Genomic DNA, 21854 nt, shown 5'->3' on the forward strand with positions numbered 1-21854 from the left:
ATAATTTTTATGGTATAGATTTTGAGAAATTTTAATAAATGATTCCATGCGTTCCCATTTATAATTTCAATATTTTAATTCAGAACAAATCTATTTATTATAAGGAATCTTTATACTTAGCGCTTACTTTAGAAAAAGAAAAAAAAAACATATTTTTTAATCAAGTTCAATAATAGCACTCTGACTTTCTCAAGAATTTATAAAAATGATTTTATTCCTAAACCTGAAGAGCGTGATATTACAAATGTATTACAGCTTTTACAAACATTAATTAATTTGGGCAAGCATGTAAAAACAATCATGGCTGGCTAACACTACAAATCTATGACAAGAAACACTGTCTGAATCAAAATGTAGCAACACTGAATTATGGCAACCGGGTTTTCACTTTTCACTGCAAAATTCACCCCATTGTCTCAATACACACACCTTCCATAGCCTGTTCGAAAACAAATCAAAGAACCCATAAATGAAAACTCAAAAGGAAAAGAAAGTAAAAGAAAATATACATATGGATACTTACTTGGATCCACATCCGTGATGGACCCTGTTTGGTCAAAATCGCAATCATACTCGTGCCTTCCCATTACTTGGTAGAACAAATTCATGGAATACGCTGCATGGGCACCAACTGTGTTAGGCATAAAACATGGGCCTCCTTCTTGTATCGGCCCACAACTTAAGCCCAACCCACAAACATAATCTATGTTCCTTTGCAGAGCATCTGGGTCTGCCCCTGCCTTGGGCACACACCATTGTTTTCCCTTCTCCCGGGGAAGTGGGCTGCTGCTGATTGGTGGGATCCCCGGGGTTGAACTTGTATCTGGGCCTCGATTCGTAGGAATAGTTGACCTCGCCTGCCAGAGCCAAGTCCACAAACCAATCAAGCACAAACATAATGATGACTAACAAAAATATTTTAGGGTGATTATCGGCGGCGGCAGCTACCGTGGGCCGTAGGATCCCAGCATCATAGACAGGTGTCATATCCGGTCGAAACAACCCAAAATTCCTCTCGCATGTTGGGCCGGGCTTAAGATTTTCATTAAATAGTGCAAAAACATATGTCTCGAATGTCCGGTTGGGCATAAGCGGGGTGCCGTTTCCGGACATCACATGCCGTACCAGATTTGAATTATAATCGGCGGCGCTATCTGGGCTAACACCAACCTGGGATGAGTCTCCCTCAGAAGGCCAGCCCGTTTCCGCTATAACAATCTCGATGTCATCAAATCCCAATAGTTTCAATGCCGAAAAGACTGCATCCAATTGTGCATCCAACATGTTTGTATACAGAAGCTTAGTGTTCTCATCAAGAACCCCTGGATTGGGCCTAAAAAGAGCATAATCCAGATTTTCAGACGAGCAGCCAAAAAATGGATATGGGTTTACCATAAAAGGTGCGTTTGTGGCTCGAAGGAAGGTGAGCAATGGTTTCAACACATGGGTGTCATAGCCTTGTCTAAACTTTCCAGTGGATGGTGGGCTTGAGGATGACAAGATGCCCAAAGAATGGGGTGTAGAAACCTTGATGCTTCTTTCCAAAGAGGCTGCCACAAGTGCCGAGTGAAGCGTCTGCATGGCCGGGACAAGGCTTGCAATTAACTGCTTGTTAGCTGTGGAAACCACTTCGTTGCCCACCAAAACTCGGACTAGGTCGGTGGCGGGTGTGTAAGATTCTACATTGGTTTTCACCCATTGTTGAGCAAAGCTTAGATTGGTAAGGTGGGGGATTTGGTCATTAGGGACAGTGATTGTGACCTCAATCCCAGTGTGAGCAAAAGCCTGCAATATATCAGGGTTGGCGTCAAAGAGCCTGACCCTGTTAATGGTGGTTGATTCTAAGAGGAAATGTGCAACTTGGGCTGGTGGAGGGAGATTGTTTGCCACTGTGCCATAATTTACACCGATTGTTCCTTCTACACCTGAAAACAAAATAAGGGCATGTTTAGAAACTTCAGTATCAGATACATTTTTTCATTCCAGAATCATCTATCTTTTCTATTAATCTAATACACCAAGTTAAAATATATTATATATATATATACACACACACATATATATATATATATATATAAGCTAGAGTTTTTTGATACCTTGGAAGATGGTTGATGCAAGGATTAGCAAGACTTTGCTGACCATTGAAGCAAAAACAATGTCAGTACTGGCCTTGTCCATGGCTGTGGTGTTGAGGAGTTGAAGATGATGATGAATGATGCAATGAGAGGCAGAAGAGCAGCAGCCATTGCTGAAGAAGTAACCTTGAGATGCTTTGCTTTATGATTGGGGAAGTTCTTTGTGCTAATGGTTGAATGTGTGGTGAGGGATCTTTATTTTTTTTGTGCCTGCTTTTAAATGTGCCTTTGAATCTGTTCTAACAAATCAAATAAAGCAGCCAGCTGCCTTCTTTATCTTTAGCTCTATCATGACAGTTGATATCTATGTAGTTGAAAATGGGGAAATTTTTCTTGTTGCCAAAGCCAACATGCTCGGAACCGGATCTTGCTTTTTAGCCAGGTTGAGTGTTGGATAGTGTGGGGAATAATAATCTTTTCTTTTCGTACGATGGTGGAGAACGAATTGAAATAGAAGATACTCATAACTACAAAAGCCTCGTCTCTTCTTAACCCAGCTAGTCGCTGCAGGTACTGCTTTGTAGGGGCTTAATTCGAAAGTTTGCTGTTTGATGCTATGTTTTCATGATGGGTACTGCAGAATTGCTTGGGGTTGAATCCAGGATGTTGGATGTTTTGTACTTCTTCTTCTTGTTTCTAGGATGTCGTACCGCTCTTATGGGCCATGGCATTGAGTTTTGGACTTTTGGTGTACCAGGTTTATTGGGCCAAACCCACTTCGTAGAAGTTATACTCAAGTCATTTTTTCTTCAATATCAAAATATAAATAGACAGAAGCTAGTTGTAGGCACTCCTCCAAATTAAGATCTCCTTCGGACAGTGAAAATGTTTTATTTTATTTTATTTTATTATTATAATTTTTTTAAAAATTTTTTCATAAAATATAATAAATAATTCAATTTTTCAGATCCCAAAATAATAATAATATTAAAAAATAATAATCTAATAATATTTTATTCAACTTTCAATTTTCATCTCAACTCACTATCCAAAATTATATATACTACACCTTCATCTATTTTTATTTTACTATGATAATATATTATTATTTATCAATCTTTAAAACTCCACATGAATAAACTATGATAATAAGAATAGAATATATAGCAGTAGATGACTCATATCAGCATGTAAGTTGGCCTCTTTTTTTTTTGTCTTTATCAAGGATTGTTGGAAGTAGTGTACAGGTAAACTAGACTCAGTTGAATACAATGTTCATGATATGGGGGCTATCATTCATCCCAATATTCCAAGTTTGATTAGTTTATGATAACTGGTCTTCTTTTTAAAGCATGCTTGTGGTGGCTTGCCTAACTGCAACAAGACAATATATATATAATCTACATATATATATATATATATATATATAGAGAGAGAGAGAGAGAGAGACACACACACACACACACCCCACTCAAGGTTAGAACGGCTGCTGCTGATATTCAAATTGCCTCTCATTCCCAGCAAAGAACAAAGAAAAGAAAAGATATTGTGAGACAGAAAGTGACCCTAAGCTTGTCCTATCTAAAACTAGTGATGAGAATAAGTTACAATATTTTAGGCTTTTTTCCATGATGAGGCACAGCCGGCCCTATAAAGCACCATAATTCTTGACAAAACTAAAGAAATATCTCTGCTATAAACGCATGTGCATTACGAGTCTGGTCACAACTGGATCCATCAAACTTTACTAAGAAGTTCTTCGATAATCGGATAATATATAACTGGACCAATCAAAACTCCAGAAATATAATCCCTCTGTTTTTTAAAAAATAATAAAATAAACATATTTTTTTATAGTTCTTTTTTATAACTATATTTTAAAATAAGAATAATTTTATAAAATAAAGATGCTCGTATGACTATTTTATAATTTGTTTTACAAATATGCTTTCCGTTAAAAACATAGTTATAAAAAAATGTTATAAAAAGCATTGTCATGTTAATATTATTACTCATTATTTTAAGTGATTGTCCGCGCCACCATGGGTGGTGTCTCAATGGTACTACTTGAGTTACTTTAAAGTAGGATGGCATGTCACTACAAGAGATATGCTTTTTTACTATGAATTTTTTTTTCAAGACACGCCCTCGTGGCAAATAAAGCGCTTATTGCACGAAAATTGATCGTGGGAAAAGAATGAACGTTTTTCCCACGATATTTCATCGGCAAGTAAACATTTGTGGGAAAAAAGATTTTTTTGGCGAGAAAATGGTTTTTTCTGGCGATAAGAAGTCGCCGCAAATAGTTTCACAATTTTTTCTGCATTTATCGGGTCATTACTTTTTGTAACGACTTTAAGTAACTTTTGCGGCGACTTATTCCCGCCGGAATAAGCCATCTTGGTATTTTGCAGCGATAAAACGTCGCCCCAAAAATTTTAATGAAATTTTTTTTACATTTATCGGCTTTTTACTTTTTGTGATGACGTCATAAATTTTTGCGGCGACTTATTGTCGCCACAAATAAATCACCTTTTGTACTGCGGCGAAATGAATACTTTTGCTGCGATAATATGTCGCCGCAAAAGATGATAAATACGCGCGTTATTTCCCCCATTTCCTTTCTTCCCCTACCCCCAATCCCGCGACTCTCTCTCTCTCTCTCTCTCTCTCTCTCTCTCTCTCTCTCGCGGCGACTGCGATCCACCAACGTCACCTCTCTCTCCCTTGACCGTAATGGAGCCTCTCCCCCCTTGCCGCACCTCACCCAGTCGCCCCGCATCCCGGCCCCCGCGCGACTTCACCCAGTCCCCCCCCCCCTCGGCGCGACCTCACCCAGTCCCTACCCTGCGGCGCCACCTCACCCAATCAGCCACCCAGTCCCCACCCTGTAGTGCAACGCGCAGTCCAGTACACGCCTTCTCAGATTTCCCTTGCATCACGGTGAGCCTTTCTCTTCTCCCTTCATCTTCTCTCTTTGTAATTTGTGATGATATGGTTGTGTAAAATGTATTAAATTAAGATCGAAGACTGAAATCCTTGATTTCGGATCGGAAGGTTATATATTGGGGAAGGACTTTTTTCTGATATTATTGTCAAGCTTCTACATGTTTCTCCAAAAGACAAATCCTTCATCTTCTCTCGTTATTTGTGATGATAGTATATAACATAGAAAAGTTATTGAACTCTTATACAGAAAACTAGTGCTTATGTGTTGTAGAAAATAGAACCAGGATATGAGACCAGATTAGCTTAATTTGGATGTTTAACTCTGAAAGAATAATTGGGAGCCATCATATATATGCACATGGCCGTGAAGTATTTTCTTGGAGCATATACTTTTGCTGAAGGGATTGATCATCTTGCAAGTTTGTTTTAGTTATATTCAATGTAAGTTGTCAGTGGGGTGGCTCATAATCAGCCAATTAATTAAAATAGTTAATCTCTTATCTAAACCCACATAATTTGCACAAGGAATATGTAGTGGATGCATGCATGCTGGGTCATGCAATAATTAATGCAAGCTGTAGTAGAGAAATAAGGAGTCTTCTCAAAATTAATTTTTTCTTTGACTGATGGCCATATATATGTCGCCAAGATTGACAATTGACAATGGAAACCAATCATATTATTGTATATACCTTGCAATGCAGTCAAAACATTTCAAACTAAGATCAAATATGAGTAGTACTAGTACTTTTGTCAGGCCCTGATCATCATCGACATGTTTTATTACACATGTTTTATTACTAACAGCAAAACTACACACACATATATGTTCCTTAGCTCCCTTCTTCTAAAACTTGCATCTTTTTCTTGTAGTACTACATGAACATTAAGACATTCATGAACCTTCAAAATTTTCATTTGTTAGATAAATGCATGCATGCTTTTCATGACCACGAGTCTTTGATTAGTTAATTAGGTATATAGTACTTTAATTATTGCTACTACTAGTGTTTATTATTATTTCCTCATGCACCCACTTTGCGACGACCATTATATATATTGTCCTCGATCGATCTCTGTACGTATGTCTTAATTTTGTTGGTAACAGCTTGATGGTTCATCTTCTAATTCAATATACATGGATTCATCTTACCTCCATCCATATATGGAATCGAATCTAAGCCCCCCAACAGGTTTTGGACCAAGTAAACAACATCTTCTCTTTATTTATCTGATACACCTAAAGATGTGACTGATCGATCCTTAACATAACTTCTCTTTGGGACACATAGTTTTGTTTTCAATAACATGGTCCATCAATGACCATGTCTACTCTTTTTTGATAAAGCATAAACACCTTCTTTTTTGTGAACATTTTTTTCATAAGAATAAATCTACTAACTTTTACAATTTCTTCTCAAGCCTTAGATGGATAAGGCTTGGATGCATATTGAAGATAGATTGCAGTCCAACCAATATGGTGAAGGCGTTAAACAATTCATTGCTATGGCTCAAGCGCATGCACCCGGAAGTGATCGCATTAGGTGTCCATGTAGAAGATGTCGGAATATGCTTTTCCATCCATTTAGAGTGGTCGAGGATCATTTGTTCATAACTGGGATTGATCCAAATTATAACAAATGGATATTTCATGGGGAGGAAGAATCTTTGCCTACACATTTGTCCGACGAGGGAGATGATGGAGATAGTGGTAATGATGACTACATTGATAATGTAGACGAGATGTTAAATGACATCCGGGTTGGATCCTTTATGGATCATGAGGCTAGAAATTCATCATGTGATGAAGCAAATGTTGGGGGTAACACCTCTGATACTCCAAAATACCAAACATTCGAGGGTTTGCTAGACGATGCATGTCGTCCACTTTATCCATCATGCACAAAGTTCTTGAAACTATCATTTATAGTCAAGTTACTTCACATCAAGTGTGTTGGTGGTTGGACCGTGAAGTCGTTTGACATGGTTATAAAGCTGTTGAAAGCAGCTTTTCCTAATTCCCTTTTTCCTGACTCATATCATGAGGCTCGCCGCTTGGAGCGTGGATTGGGCTTTACATACAAAAAGATGCATGCATGCCCAAATGATTGTGTCTTGTTCTGGAAGGAAAATGCTGACAAAGATGTCTGCCCTAAATGTAATGCATCTAGATGGGTTTCACGAAAAAGTAAACAAAGGAGAATACCTCAAAAAATAATGCGTTATTTTCCCTTGAAAACTCGGTTACAGAGACTATTTATGTCAAAAAATACAGCAGAAGCCATGAGATGGCATGTAGAAGAACGTAGAGATGATCCAAGTTGCATGAGACACCCAGCTGATTCTAGGGCATGGAAAGAATTTGATACCAAACATGCATGGTTTTCCAATGATTCTCGTAATGTCAGGCTTGGGCTAGCTAGTGATGGTTTCAACCCATTCAATAACATGAGCAAACCATACAGCATATGGCTAGTACTACTTGTGCCTTACAACTTGCCCCCTTGGTTATGCATGAAAGATCCATACATGATTATGTCTTCACTAATCCCTGGCCCCAAGGCACCAGGAAATTATATTGACGTGTTTTTACATCCTCTAGTGGCCGAGTTGAAAGAATTATGGGAAGAGGGCATCGATACATATGATTCATTCAAGTCAGAAACATTTAGGCTACATGAAGCGTTGCTTTGGACGATCAATGACTTTCCCGCATACGCCAATCTTTCTGGGTGGAGCACGAAAGGAAAGATGGCTTGTCCTACATGTAATGTTGAAACAGACAACATGTGGTTGGTCTATGGGCGTAAACATTGCTATATGGGTCATCGTCACTGGTTGGTACCAGAGCACAGTTGGAGAAAGAAGAAAAGTGCTTTTAATGGTAAAGAGGACCATCGCCTGAAACCTAAAAGCCTTACGGGACAGGATTTACTTGAACAGTTAGAAAGTCTCTCCGATGTGCAATTTGGTAAAGCATCAAAGAAGAGGAAACGAACACCCAATGAATTGAATTGGACGAAAAAAAGCATTTTCTTTGAGCTTCCTTATTGGGCAGGTTTGGGTTTGAGACATAACTTGGACGTCATGCATATTGAAAAAAACATATGTGATAGCATCTTGGGAACATTGATGAATACGGAAGGGAAATGTAAGGACACTGCCAATGCGCATAGGGTTTGGCTCTTCTTGGAATAAGGAAAGATTTGCATTTAGAACAAGATGGTGATCATACTTCTATGGGTCTTGCATGTTACATGTTAAATTTAAATGAGAGAAGAACTTTTTGTGAGTGGTTGTCAGAGGTTAAATTCCCAGATGGTTATGCCTCGAATTTAGCAAGGTGTGTCAATGTTAGTGATGGAAAAATCACAGGGATGAAGAGCCATGATTGTCATATTTTCATGCAGAGATTGCTGCCGGTTGTGATTGGTGGGTATTTACGACCGGATATACGTCTAGCATTAACTGAGTTGAGCTCATTTTTCAAAGAATTATGTGCACGTACATTGACCTTATCAGTGTTACATCGACTTCAATTGGATATTCCCATTATTCTATGTAAACTCGAAATGATTTTCCCTCCTGCCTTTTTTGATATAATGGTGCACCTCGCTATTCATTTGGTAGATGAGGCATTGTTTGCCGGACCAGTGCAATATAGGTGGATGTACCCGTTTGAGAGGTATCTTGGGAAGTTCAAGCGATACGCTCGAAATAGAGCCCGTCCTGAAGGCTCTATTGCTGAAGCATATGTTCATGTGGAGTGCTTGACATTTTGCTCCATGTACCTCCACGATATTGAGACCAGATATAACCGAGTCGAGCGGAACTTTGACATTCCTCAAGCTTCAGCTGAAGGAAGTTTATCTGTTTTCTCGCAAAAGGTGCGTCCATTAGGGTCATCAATCTCTTACAAATTACCAGAAGCACTGTTCTCAAGGGCCCGGTGGTATGTGCTTAACAATTGCGTCGAGATTGAGCACTACCTTGCGTAAGTACACTACGCTTTCTAATATTCTATAACTATTATATTCATTAAATGTATTTGTTAGCATTGTAAATGGTTATGTTTTGTAGTGAGCACTATAATATTATCAAAGAAGAAGACACTAGCAACATCGACAGTAGGCACCAGATGAAATTCCCAAAGTGGTTCAAAGAACATGTAAGTGAGCATATAGTATCCCTATTAAAATCTCTTTTGTCTACGAGTTATATTGTAACTGTGTTATTTTCTTTCAAATGTAGATTCAATAGCTACGTGCGACAAGCCCAGTCCAAGTGACTGATGACATCTATGCATTAGCATGTGGTCCAGATCCATGGATTGCATCATATCCTGGTTGTATAATGAATGTGATCAGATTTCACACAAAGGAACGTGAAATGCATCGCCGCACCCAAAACAGTGGGGTCGTTGTTCATGGCGACCATCAGGGAGAGCCGGCTGACTTTTATGGTGTATTGCAGGATATCTTAGAATTACAGTATATGGGTTGGCGTAAGGTTTACTTATTTAAATGTGATTGGTGGGACATTAGTGATGGGAGAAGGGGGATACGATTCGGCGACCACTTGACATCTGTCAATACTTCTAGAAAATGGTATAAAGACGAGCCATTTTTCCTTGCATGCCAAGCTTCACAAGTGTTTTACCTAAAAGATCCTAGTTTGGGGGGTAATTGGCATGTCGTCCACAAGATAACAAATAGGAATGTTTACAACATCAATCCCAGAACCTTGGTTGAGGATGATGATGATGGATCCTATGATGGTGACGCATTCCAAGAGGATGACACTGAACTCAGAAACAATGGACCCATCACTGAGAAGAGGCAACTTTGCTCAATCCATTGCATCGAGTCGATGAGCCACATTTTATGGTTGATCCCTCAAGTGGATTAGGAGCGACGACTGAGCATCAAAGTGAGGAGGAGGTCTTTATTGATGATGACAGCATTGACGAGGAATTAGGGATTGACAACGTAGATGACCATAGCGACGCTAGCGAGTGCGACATTGAGAGTGATGATTGTCATGAACTCGAATGATGGTATCTCTTTACTGCAACTTATGATTTTTACCCTTCCTATTAATGTAACTCTATATAAATTCTCACTCTCTTGAGAGTGAGTCCTCTTAACTCTCTTGGACAAGGTAATAGTGGGGAACAAATTTATGATTCCATGGCCATAAATTTATATTCCAACTTCACAGCCACTTTCAATTGGAATTGTTCTGCTATCTTAGTTTGTGTATATGTTCTTGGCAGGCTGCATGTGATTATAATGGCAGAGTAGCCTGTCCCAGATGCTAATTGAACGTCTTGAAGATCGGCAAAAGGTGTTCCATTTGGGTTGTGGTATGGGGGAAAAAATCATCCTGCTATGTTAGGTAATATTTTAAAATACCTCTATAGACTTCTAATATTTATGACTGCTTTGCCGTATGTATGTTGCTGAAGCACATTGAGTTTCAATACCATATGGATTGTTTTGGGAAGTTATATTTATCTGACCCATATGAAAATATTAGTTGATCAAACAAAATAAATATAATTATGTGTGCTTTTAGCACTGGATTGGAAGGGCCTTGTGGGAGGGGCCAAACCCCACACAACCCAACCCCTGAGGTAAATCCCTGTCTCAGCAATAGCTCTAGGGGATTTGGTTTGGGTATTTTTTGCATAAACTTCTTTCCTTCGAACATAGTGTTTCGACTTGAGTGAATTTGTTAGCCTTTTAATCACAGATTATTATAATCTGAATAGAAATTTTCCAATTTCAAGCTTAAAGTTCAAACTTTGCTAAAACTACTCAAAATAACATAAAGTTTGTGCATCTAAAATATATTAATGATATAATAAGTAACATATAAAGTGGATTAGGACAATATTTATATTTTTTGTATGAATATTTTAAATAACAATACATGCTCAATAAATATTGTGTAACCCATTTATTTGTCTATTTTTCTTCTACTTTAAACTCTAAACTTTTAAATTTTACTTTAATTTCTTTAAGTTTGTTTAGATACGATCTATGTGAAATTTAAATTTTACTTTACACAAAAAATAGAATTATGTGTGCTTGGGTTGTGTGGGTTTGGGAAGTTATCTTTATGGTCATATGCATAAATATATTTATCTCAAAATGTGTCCTCTTGCAGTTCAATGATCAAAGAGTTGCAGTTTAGCATTATCAGAATTTACAGTTATCGTGAGTAATATGATGGAACCAAATGGTGTCAAAATTAATGCTTTATCTTTTGTATGCAGGTGAAGTCTTGAACTGGAAACACCATTTGGCAAGCTTGCGTGCAAGTGAACAGAAATTAGTACTTTTGACATGGAAGGGTCAAGGCTGATTACTTTTGTTTGATATAGGAATTTTGTCGTATGTGAATATAAAATTTTATAAAACCATAAATTTGTAAACTTATTCAGTTAGGAAAGGTTATTACAAACCTTCTTGCCTTTCTATTAGCAGCAAATGCATCGAGCATTAAATGTGTGCTTTCAGAGTATTTGTGGCGTCAATTTATTTTCCCAGCCATTTAATAATTAGTGAGTTGGAATATATCATTTTATTAGCGGTGATTTATTAAATATGTGCGAGGATTATAAATTGCTGCAAAAGTTTTCCCGCCGATGTAATAGGCAAACTGAATGGGTATCACGGCGTTTTATTTGGAATTTGTGAAAAATACTATTTTTCTTGTAGTGTATATATTACAATTTTGTGAACAACTAAATATAAAAAAATGAATATTTTATCTATTTTGAACTGATGCAACTACAAAAATAATGATAAGGACATAGAAAATATTAATATTTTAATATGTAATAGTAATTGAGTTATAATATAGTTGGTGGTGTATCATTGTCTATAAATAATTATTACTTTAGAACATATTTGCTTGGAGAACATTAATTTTTATGTTCGGAGAAATTAAAACTTCATGACAGTTATTGATTGTCATGAACCCGCAAGGTAGAACTCACCGTTGAGAACTGACTTACAAGGGAATGGTGCTTAGGAGTTTATAAACTATCAACCAATCACATACTTAATCGATGTGGGATTGTAACATTGATATATACAATGACATGGTTGGCTATTAAAATGCAACTTTAATCACATGTTGGGAATTCATGATGCTTTCATGATACGTTTAACACAATCTATTTATTAAAAAAATATATGATATATTAGGAGTAATATATCATTGAAATAACATAAAGACACTCATACACTCATATCAAACAAAAGAAATACAGAGTGTCTAAAATTGAAACATGAATTTAAAGTTAAAATGGTCTTAGATATATATGTATTCAATGACTCATGAAACTTGAATTTAAAGTTAATCTTTAAGCACATAATAAATAACCATTTAATAAACATAATTATATATAAGCCAAACCAAGTAGTAATCAATCTATTTCAAAAAAAAAAAAAAGAAAAATTCCAAACAAAAATACAAAGAGGAGCTAAGATTATCGTCGCCAATTTGATAGTAAAAATGTGTCATAATTTTATTTTATGTAAGATGTATTTTATTTATTTTATTTTTAAATCTAATTAGACTTTTTTAAATTCGACTTATAAATAATTAATCTATAAGATCAAGATAATTTTATAGAGGGGGCTAAGGTTATTAATTAGAGAGAGGGTCAATACAAAATGAGATTAATATCATCTTATTAAATTATAAAAAATTAACATATATTATTTTTTTTTCCGACGGAAGTCCAAAATAATGCGAAAATCTCTCATACAAAATTTGCGCGGGATAATGTCAAATAACTGAAATCCATCTATTTTATTTTCTTCTCAATTGGCGCCACGTCGCTTCATAGAGACAGGCATCGGTACTTGTTCACCTACTGCTCTACCCAGTTAGCTTCTTAATCCACGGTTTAGCTTTTTCATCCACGGTTGAGCAGCACTTAATAGTACATAAATAGCTTAACAAGTCAATCTCAGCTCCTATCACGATATTGAGGCCTTGTTGGCGCATTTTTTTTTTCTCTGTGGAGTAGTGGGAAACATAACTGAGGTGATATATCTTTGTGGACCTTGCGCGCTAGGAAGGTTGAGCTTCAATCCTTTGAAGTAGGGGGTATTTTCTGGTGACCAAACGCCCATTCGGTCGTTGTTTTCACGAGAGGCCATTTACAGGTATTTCTCTCCATTTGCCTTCACAAGTTTTGCTGACAAATTATGTATAAAAACCCTGAATATTTATGTATTTCTCAATGGATATATAGACTGAGTGGTGGGCATTCTTTTTAACCGAACAAATTAATATTTTCTGGTCTATGGGCATGAGTTTTTCAGTCACGGTACAACATTCTAGTGGAATTATGAATCACAATGAGCCGCATATTTGTGATGGCCATATAGTGGATTGGGTTTTTGTAATATTTTCCCTTAGGTTTTATATTGGCAGTAATGTAAATCCAGAACATATAATGATAAACTTCTGATTGGTGTATATAATTCCGCATGGAAAAAATCTTCCAGATCCTATCGGAGATATAAAAATTTTCCTACCTCTAGGGACTATAATTAATTATTAGGAGTTTAAATCTAGATGGGTAACTGATAACTATTATATACATTACATGCTTTGCCATTTTATTAGTGGAACTGCATGCGTCATATCGCATTACAATGATGTAAATTAATTAATATATGATCTAGCTAGCAAACTAGTGTTAGTTATAGGTTTTGGCCCACCATGTAGATGGTTTGATATCTAATAAAAAATTAATTAAGGCTTTATTAATTTAAATGAGAATGGAGTAGTACTCTGCATTGAATTGGATTGAATATTTTTTTCAAATCTTTATATTTTTTTAATCTCCCAAGTGAATCTGAGTAGACCACCTAAAATTGAAAACCCAACCCCTTCTTATAACTCGTCACCCCACTACACATGACACACATATTGAAAAATTAGAAACAAATGGTCATACTCTAATTAATTAGTTTCCCCTGCATGTAATTAAATTAATTTATTTATCTGATCCAATCCAAAATTTCCTTTGGAAATGGCAGTTGGCTTCAAGTGGGAATTAGACACAATTTTTCTTCTCCCTTTATTAAATGAGTTTCTCAACAGTGAGGATGGTTTGTTAATCCTGCTCTATTAGTTATTGTTCTAATGACTATTTTCCTGGTTGGTTGTTGGGTTCAATGATCAAATTAGTTACTTGTTGATTGGTAAACTTTTTGAGTTTAGCAAAAGGATGGTGCAATCTGTAACTGAAGGAAGGAGAGGACGTGGAGGACGTGTTACTGCAGTATCAACTCCTATTGGTCGAGGCCTAGAAGCAGTACCTTGAAGATGGAATCTACGTGACGAGGTTGACACAAGAGTTGATGGTTCAACTCAAGCAGCACCACAAGTGGGCGTGTCATTGTCAATGGGTGATGCCAATGACAATGAGGGGAATATTATTACAAGTATTGCACCTGGTTAGTAATGTTATAGTACAATTACATTATGGTATGAATTGTGTCAATCTAAATTCACCATTATCGATGTCTTTGTTGTGATTGATTCATACAATTGCTTTTGTATACATAGTTCCACCCACCCGTAAACGTGGTCGTGGGCCGGCGAAGGGCACAAAATTTGAACGCTTCTGAAGGTTGGGTAAGATTCCATTGGATATCACGGATGACCATAGAGGTCCATCATGTGAAAATGCCATAATCTTTACTGGTCGAGTGTCATGGATCATTAAAGTACATGCAGATATGACGCATGCAAGTTGAAGTGTTGTTTCCCAAAAAGAGAAAGATGAGCTCATCGATCGTGTGAAAGTAGGCATTTATTAAATAGATTAAGAAGTGAACAATGTTTATAAAAATTGTTAAATGTTTATATGATGGTAATCAACATGGATATCTAACATTTCCCATATTCAGGCCGACTTTGTTCTGGATTGGACAAGGCTAAATCGTCGTGAAACTGTGATGATGGCACTGGCTGATAAGTATAATGCATTTCACTATGAACTGCACAAGGAATACTTAAAATATGCCACACATGAAGAGGCACTGTCTGGTGGCACATCCTTGGTTGAGAAACCAAGGGAATGCCTATGCCAACGGTGGGCCAGCAGCACCTTCAAGGTAATTTTGTGACTGTTTACCCTATTTTGATGCATTAGTTTCTATTTAGAAGGGAGTTATAGTAGCATTTAGTTCTACACTACTCTCAATTTAATAGTTCTAAATTGATTAAGCTCCTTACGTTTTTTTATTTTATTTTTTATAATATGATATGTTTAGGATATATCTCAAAGAAACAAGTGTAATAGGCGAAAACAAAGGGTTAAACATACAGGTGGCCGAAAGTCGTTTGTTAGGATTTTGGAAGAAAAGGTAAAATCCACCAACAATATTGATACTAAATGTCAGTACTTATTATGAACTTGGGCCTTACACTTAGGTATTTTTTTTTTTTTTTGACTTGAAGCGTGAGACGACACCGAATTTGGTTGCTTTCTATAAAGAAGTGCATTGGTCAAGGAAGAAGGGTAAATTTATCAATGCAACAAGTGAACACAACTATGTGAGTGATATGTATTTTTTCTGCTTATTCAAGTTAATTGTTCAGCCTCATAGTATATAATGTGCATTTGATATTTCAGAATCTGATGGTTGAGAAGTTGAATGAGAGGGAACCAGATGAGGATGATTCTGATGTTGATGCTGCTGAAGAGGTTTTCAAGGAGGTTTTAGGGCAAAAATCTGGCTATGCGCAAGGTTTAGGGCATGCAGTCATTCCTGAGCCATCTCCTTCAATGCGAAAAAACAAAGATTTTGTACGTCTATTTGAGGAAAATGAAAAGAACAAGGCTGCTGCAGAAAAAGTGACTGTTCATTTAGAGTCACTGCTGGATGGCATGGCAGCAATGAGGAAAAACTTTTATGAATATGAGCAACAAATGAACATACGAATGTCAGAGTTGGAGTCCCATGCGGAGTCTCAGCGAGAGACTCAAGCTTAGGATGCCTTGTTTTCGTGCATTTATAATTTTTTGCGGGGTTTTTTGTGTGTAGTAACACCCTTTAATGGACTGCATTAAAATCCACACGTATTTTTGCTGGGCCGTGTGCTCATATGTTGTGGGGGCTTGGTGGGCATGATTGGTATGGGCTTCTATGTTATATAAGATAGGATTTTTGTGATACTTTTGCTGGGCAGTGTCGTAAGTGTTTTGAGGATCTTGTGGGTTTGAAGAGGCAGGGGCTTCATGTTATATAAGTTAGGATTTTGGTGATGTTTTGGTTATTATTATAATGTACATGGTAAGTAGATGGTTTCATGCAAGTGGCAGGTGAAGGGTAAGAATTGGTATGTGATTTTAATCTCCTATACATACATGGTATGTTTTGCATTACAGATATATCTTTATATGTAGTTGCTCTTTCTAACTTAGGTTCTATGATGTAATGCAGGATATTTGCAATGCATGTATAATTTTGGCCATCATATATATTCACATGGTTAAAGAAGAGAAGTTAGGACATGTCTCTTCACCAACTACAAACTATTAGCATACAACAACCATCCTTTAAATGTCACAACAGGTTTGTCGGTAAGTAAAATCTCCATTAATTAATGAAAAGCATGTTGTGTTGTTGTAGTTAAACATGGCAAAACGACTTAGTCTTTATAGATATATTGAGGAACCCTTGTGAGTGATATATTACTTGGTGTTTGTTAGTGAAGATGTGATTTTATAATTAGGTAGTTGTAAATGTGATAAAGTCTGAATGTTGAATTGATGTAATATCCCTTAGTTTATGAAGTTCATTAGGTAGAGTGATCAAGTGAAAATAATGGGCTTATAAGGTGTGTACTTTTTGCAGTTAGTTATCACCCTAGGGATGGTTTGATCAAGAGGCATGGGAACTTGTTGATGGGGATAAGAATTTGACAAACTCAGCCACAACTATGCAGCAACATATCTCTGCCTACTTGTAAGACATATGTATATATTTAGTGAACAACATATATATGTTGAAGATGTTGGATCTGCAGTTGCAATATTTTGGTGTATGTGAAATGGATGTACTCCCCAACATCCACAAAAAATGTATTTTCAAATTGTATGTGATACTTGATAAGTGTGTTAAAGTGTATTCTCTAGATTGGAATGAGTTTATTTCTTATCATGATATGCTTCATATTTTAGTGTTATGGAAAATTTTTTAGCATCAGGAATGAGTGGATCATGTGCTATGTTTGTCAATTATATGGAAATCCATGTAGTCTATGAAAAAAATATGTACATGAGTATTGTTTTTTTCTTTAAAGTTTAAAGGTCACCATTTACAAGGTGGAAAAAAGTTATTAGGATTGAAACTTTGGAGCTAGCATTTGAATCCACACATATTAATGCAGTACCAATCTACTCCTAACTAGGTGTTATGTGTATTCAATAATTTTCATGCACACTACTTAGCTAAACTATAGGCTGATAATTTATCGAAATAGTAGCATAAATGAGAGGACTATGCAAATGTAATATTAAAATTGAGTAATTTCATGAAAGTGGATGTTAAGTGATATTATGCTGTAAAATGATTCAAAAATGTATAAATGGATGTATTGTTGGTTTGGGTACTGCACGTAAAGAGTCAAATTCATGGTTTAGATCTTGTCAAAAAATTTCATTAACAGCCAGAGAAAAAATAAATCAAAGCAGCAGTTTTTTTTAGGTAAAAATGCATCATTTTTATCCAAATATTGAGGGGAAGAGTATGTGGGAAAAATGATCAAATTATCACTATTTTCTACTACCAAAATCTACTAAAAAATAATACTTTTGCTGACAATATCTTCTTCACTATTTGTTGCGGCTTCTGTCTATGGAAATTGACCATTACTGGGAACCTAGTGTCGTGGGAAAAAAAGAATATTCATCATAAAAATAGTAGGAGTTCTCGTCGCAAAAGGTTATTTCCCACCTTTACTTTTGGTGGAAACTTATCAACTCACCTCATAGAAAATACATCTTCATTTTTCACGGTAAAGAAGACCTCCTGTGACTATTTCCCACTAGAACCAAAAAAGTTTTTTCCCACCATAAAATTTGGTGGAAATTTATCAACCCACCATATATCCTCGTGGAAAATACATCTTCATTTTTCACGGTGGAGAAGACGAGGACATGATTATTTCCCACGAGCACAAAGGTTTTATTCTCACGAAAACTTTTGGTGGTAATTTATGAACCCACAATGACCCTTCATGGGAAATAAAAAATTTTTTCCACAAGTCGAAGCCTTTCCGTTACTATTTCCCACGGACGTAATTTTTTTCCCATGGACCAAACTGGGCGATATAAAACACTTATTCCGACAAGTCATATTTATGATGGGAAAAAATATTTTTTTCGACAAATTATTTTCGACAAGTCACCCACGGGCCGATTTCGTGGGAAAAACTTAATTCCCACCAAATTGGAGCCTTTTCCCACGAAGTGCCTCTATGAGAATAAGCGGTATATGTTGTAGTGTGTATTAAGTTAGGCTTTATGTCGTTTGAGCTCCTTCTATCCAATTTCGTCTAAACTATTAATAACATCGACTTGAGAAAGAGTATGTGACTTTACAAAGTCTAAACCCTCCTATAAAGTTTCCAACAGGTACGATGCTATTATGGTTATGCTCAACAGTGTTGTTGTGGGTGTGTTTCGTAGCGCTGACAATACATTTTAGTGACCAGCAATATGGAAATAGAGGGAGAATGGGTGTGTCTAAAGACACCTCCGATGCTTAAGTTAGTACGTATTCTGGGGAGACTCTTGAATGAGTAGTGATCAGGAGTTACATTGGGAGTGTTCGTTGACCTCTATTTAAGTGGGTTGGCCCCATGATGATGGGGCTTGCTTGATGGCGCAACTCAGTCTGATTCCCTTTGGATAACGGATCTTTAAGATTCTTGATGGTGCATCCATGCTAATGGTCTTTCGTCTTATGATCTATGGGCCCTTGCGGTTTGGGCCCTATCCAGTCTTTGTGAGGGTCCATTTGGCCTTTCAGTTACCTTGCAAATTCCTGTCACGCGGGTGTGGCAAAAATTTCCAATTTTGAGCTTAATTTATTATCCTTTTTTGGTTTTGAGTTGTTAATCCGTCGATACATCTCCCCATGTTTGGGATGGCGTGTGGCAGTTCATTCCCTTGGTCCACCATGACTTCTCAAGTTGATCTGGATTTTGTGCGAAACATGTATTGAGTTCTAGATTTATTCATTTTGGAAGCGCTTGGGCCGAACAATGATGCTATTGATTCAGAAGAGTATGTCGAAAAGGTGACCTTTTTCATGACCTTGTTCTTGATGGGGTTACATTTCCCCTTTTGCCACCCAATTAGAGATATTCTGGATTACTTAAGCTTGGCCCTAGCCCAACTTCATCCCAATGCCTGGAGGACACTACTGTCGTGTTGTGTTGTGTGGTGCCGAGTATTGGAGCCCGCCGGCGAGGAGTATCCTGACCTCACAGCCCAAGAATTCCTTCATGCCCATTGTGTTTTGTGTACTGGTGGGATTCTATGTAGTTTATGTTCAAGGCCTAATTGTAAAGTGGAGTCCCGTTATTCCCATATCAAATATTGGTTTAAGAAGTTGTTTTTTTTTTTCCAAGCATTGTTGGGAATTCCCGATAGAGAAGCTAGTCACCTAGAGTTTCTAGTTCGGGCGGTGTGGAGGGTTGTACCTGAGGACTGTGAGTTTGACGTGGTACTTTCCGCTTGAGAGGAGGCCAGTTTTAGGCACTCTTGGGTGGAATAGAATCTTGAGGACGTTTATATCGACATTCTCCTTACTCGGGAGAACATTGATCTATTTTTGGTGATGCCCAACCACTCTTGCATTAATGGGTGCTACTTCTTGAGGGATCTGCCTCGCTTTTGTGGGCAGAAATGAGGGCCCTCGATGTTGCTAAAGCAGGAGGGAAAGAAATCCTGACTGTATGATGACTCAATTGAGCTGAGGATTAATCCTCTAGTGAGTCAAATTTTGGGGATGCTTATGTTCCTTTTCGTGGGTAGTCCTCATTGCTTCCTAGGGACAGTGATTCGATGCCTCCAGCTGATCGTCAGCAGCAGGCTTCGTTGCCTTTGAAACATTGTGAGGCTACTCGTTCGGTTTCGACTCCTGGTGATCATTTGGAAGACATCATGAAGCAGGCCAAAGCTGGTTTGGCCCTAGTTTTGAAGGTCGAGTCTTCTGAGTCTGGCGGCCAGGAGGCGATTGGCCATTCTTTGTCTTCCCCTGATCACTAGGTTGAAGTTTCTGATCAAACAAAGGGGGAAAAGGAAGAGGCTATTGGCGTGGAGTTGTACTCGCCTTCTCTTAAAGCCCATGCATGAGGTCCCTATAGGTGGTGTTCCGTTTGAGTCTATAGAGGACATGTCTTCAGCCTTGAACAACTCCGTCGAGGTGCATTGTGTTGGCAATGAAGTGCTTCTGAAGGGCAGTCGTGGTGCTTCCTCGCCATCAATTGCTTCCACTGCATCAGGAGGGGTGACTCCCAATCTTTCATTTGATCCTTGTGGATTGTCCCAAGATGACCTATCGAGCTTGGAGTTCAGCGGTGGTCGAGTTTCAATTCCTTCCTCGCCCTTTAGTATTTCTTCTATTGGAGGAGGGATTCCTTCATCCGCTACTCTTACCTTGCCTTCCAATGTTCTTCCTTTTGGCGGCAAAGTTCCCACCGTCCACTAACCTGGAAGAGGAATTGGATTGAGTTCTCACCTTGGGTAGGGAGGTTTGGAGATGCGGAATTGACTCTTCTGACAAGTACCGCCATTGTGTCTCATTTGCTTGTTAGCTCTCCACCCCGTCGTTTCGAGCAGGTGGGGAGTTCTAGGCCTACGTTCGACAACAGGGTGTTTAATTTTTTTGGGGTTACCTAGCTCGTCTGAGTCTTGTCCTTCAGGGCCTATCTCGTGTGGCAGTAGTTGGGTGGACGAGTTGGTTCTAGACACAACGCGCAAACTAAGAGGGTACTTGTCTCTGGTAAGTTCTTTCTCCTTAGTAGTTGTGTTGTCTCCATTTGTTTTTCTTTTAACCATGATCGTTGTGGTGCTAGGTGGGTCATGGTCCCACAGTTAGACTTAGGGGACGAAGTTTGCTTCCTTCGTTGTTATGCCAAAGAAGCTCGGCAAGTTATTCTTGAGGCGAGGGTGGAGAAAGATGCCCCTTTTTATTGGGAGTCACATTCCCTATGCTAGAGGTGGAGGTTGCCAGCCTTTGAGATGAGATTGTAGGTTTATGGCAAGATTTGCAAAAATTGGAGGAAGAGGTGACACAACGTCATTTTGAAGCCTGGCTTCTGGAGGAAAAGCGTGATGACGTACTAGATCAACTCCAACTCCTAGAGCAAGAGTTGGAAGGTGCCAACAAGCGAGCTTCTGAGTACGTTAACAAATTGGTCGAGTCGATGAACACTCGAGGGGAACTTAGTACAACTTTTGACTGTACCCATGACCAGATGGCCGAGTTAGAGGCTCGTTATGCAGTTTCTAACAAGGACCTCAAGGAGCACAACGAGAAATTTCTCAAGTTTGGCCAAGTTTCAGAGACCAATAGGTAGAAACCCATTGACTCCAAGAAAAAGGCAGCTAAGTTGGAGGCGGAGTTGAAAGCTTCTTGAGAAAAGGTGGTTCGCCTATCCCCTCAGATTGCAGTGGCTAGGGGTGTTCGCAATTGAGTGTGGGGATTGGGTTACATATACGACATGCAAAGGTTGTGTCACTTATTGAGGAATCCCAATTTGGATTTGCAGTCGTTG

The 21854-nt window shown here is 37.9% G+C and overlaps 1 protein-coding gene and 1 long non-coding RNA gene across 2 annotated transcripts; one reads left to right on the forward strand and one right to left on the reverse strand.

Moving 5' to 3' along the window:
• Positions 1-223: 223 nt before the first annotated feature.
• Positions 224-2283, reverse strand: LOC108993981 (glucan endo-1,3-beta-glucosidase). Its single transcript, XM_018969055.2, has 4 exons — positions 2097-2283; positions 949-1925; positions 524-857; positions 224-439 (listed from the first exon to the last, which is right to left on the reverse strand). Exons 1-4 carry the CDS (start codon positions 2176-2178, stop codon positions 417-419), a joined length of 1416 nt encoding a protein of 471 aa, XP_018824600.1. The 5' UTR covers positions 2179-2283; the 3' UTR covers positions 224-416.
• A 2627-nt stretch (positions 2284-4910) lies between these two features.
• On the forward strand, positions 4911-11517 carry LOC108994036. The gene is made up of 3 exons (XR_004797930.1): positions 4911-5018; positions 10300-10421; positions 11305-11517. It is a non-coding gene; the product is annotated as an uncharacterized LOC108994036 (long non-coding RNA).
• Positions 11518-21854: the final 10337 nt, after the last annotated feature.

Source organism: Juglans regia, chromosome 13 (genome assembly GCF_001411555.2).
Source record: "Juglans regia cultivar Chandler chromosome 13, Walnut 2.0, whole genome shotgun sequence".
Classification (NCBI taxonomy): domain Eukaryota; kingdom Viridiplantae; phylum Streptophyta; class Magnoliopsida; order Fagales; family Juglandaceae; genus Juglans; species Juglans regia.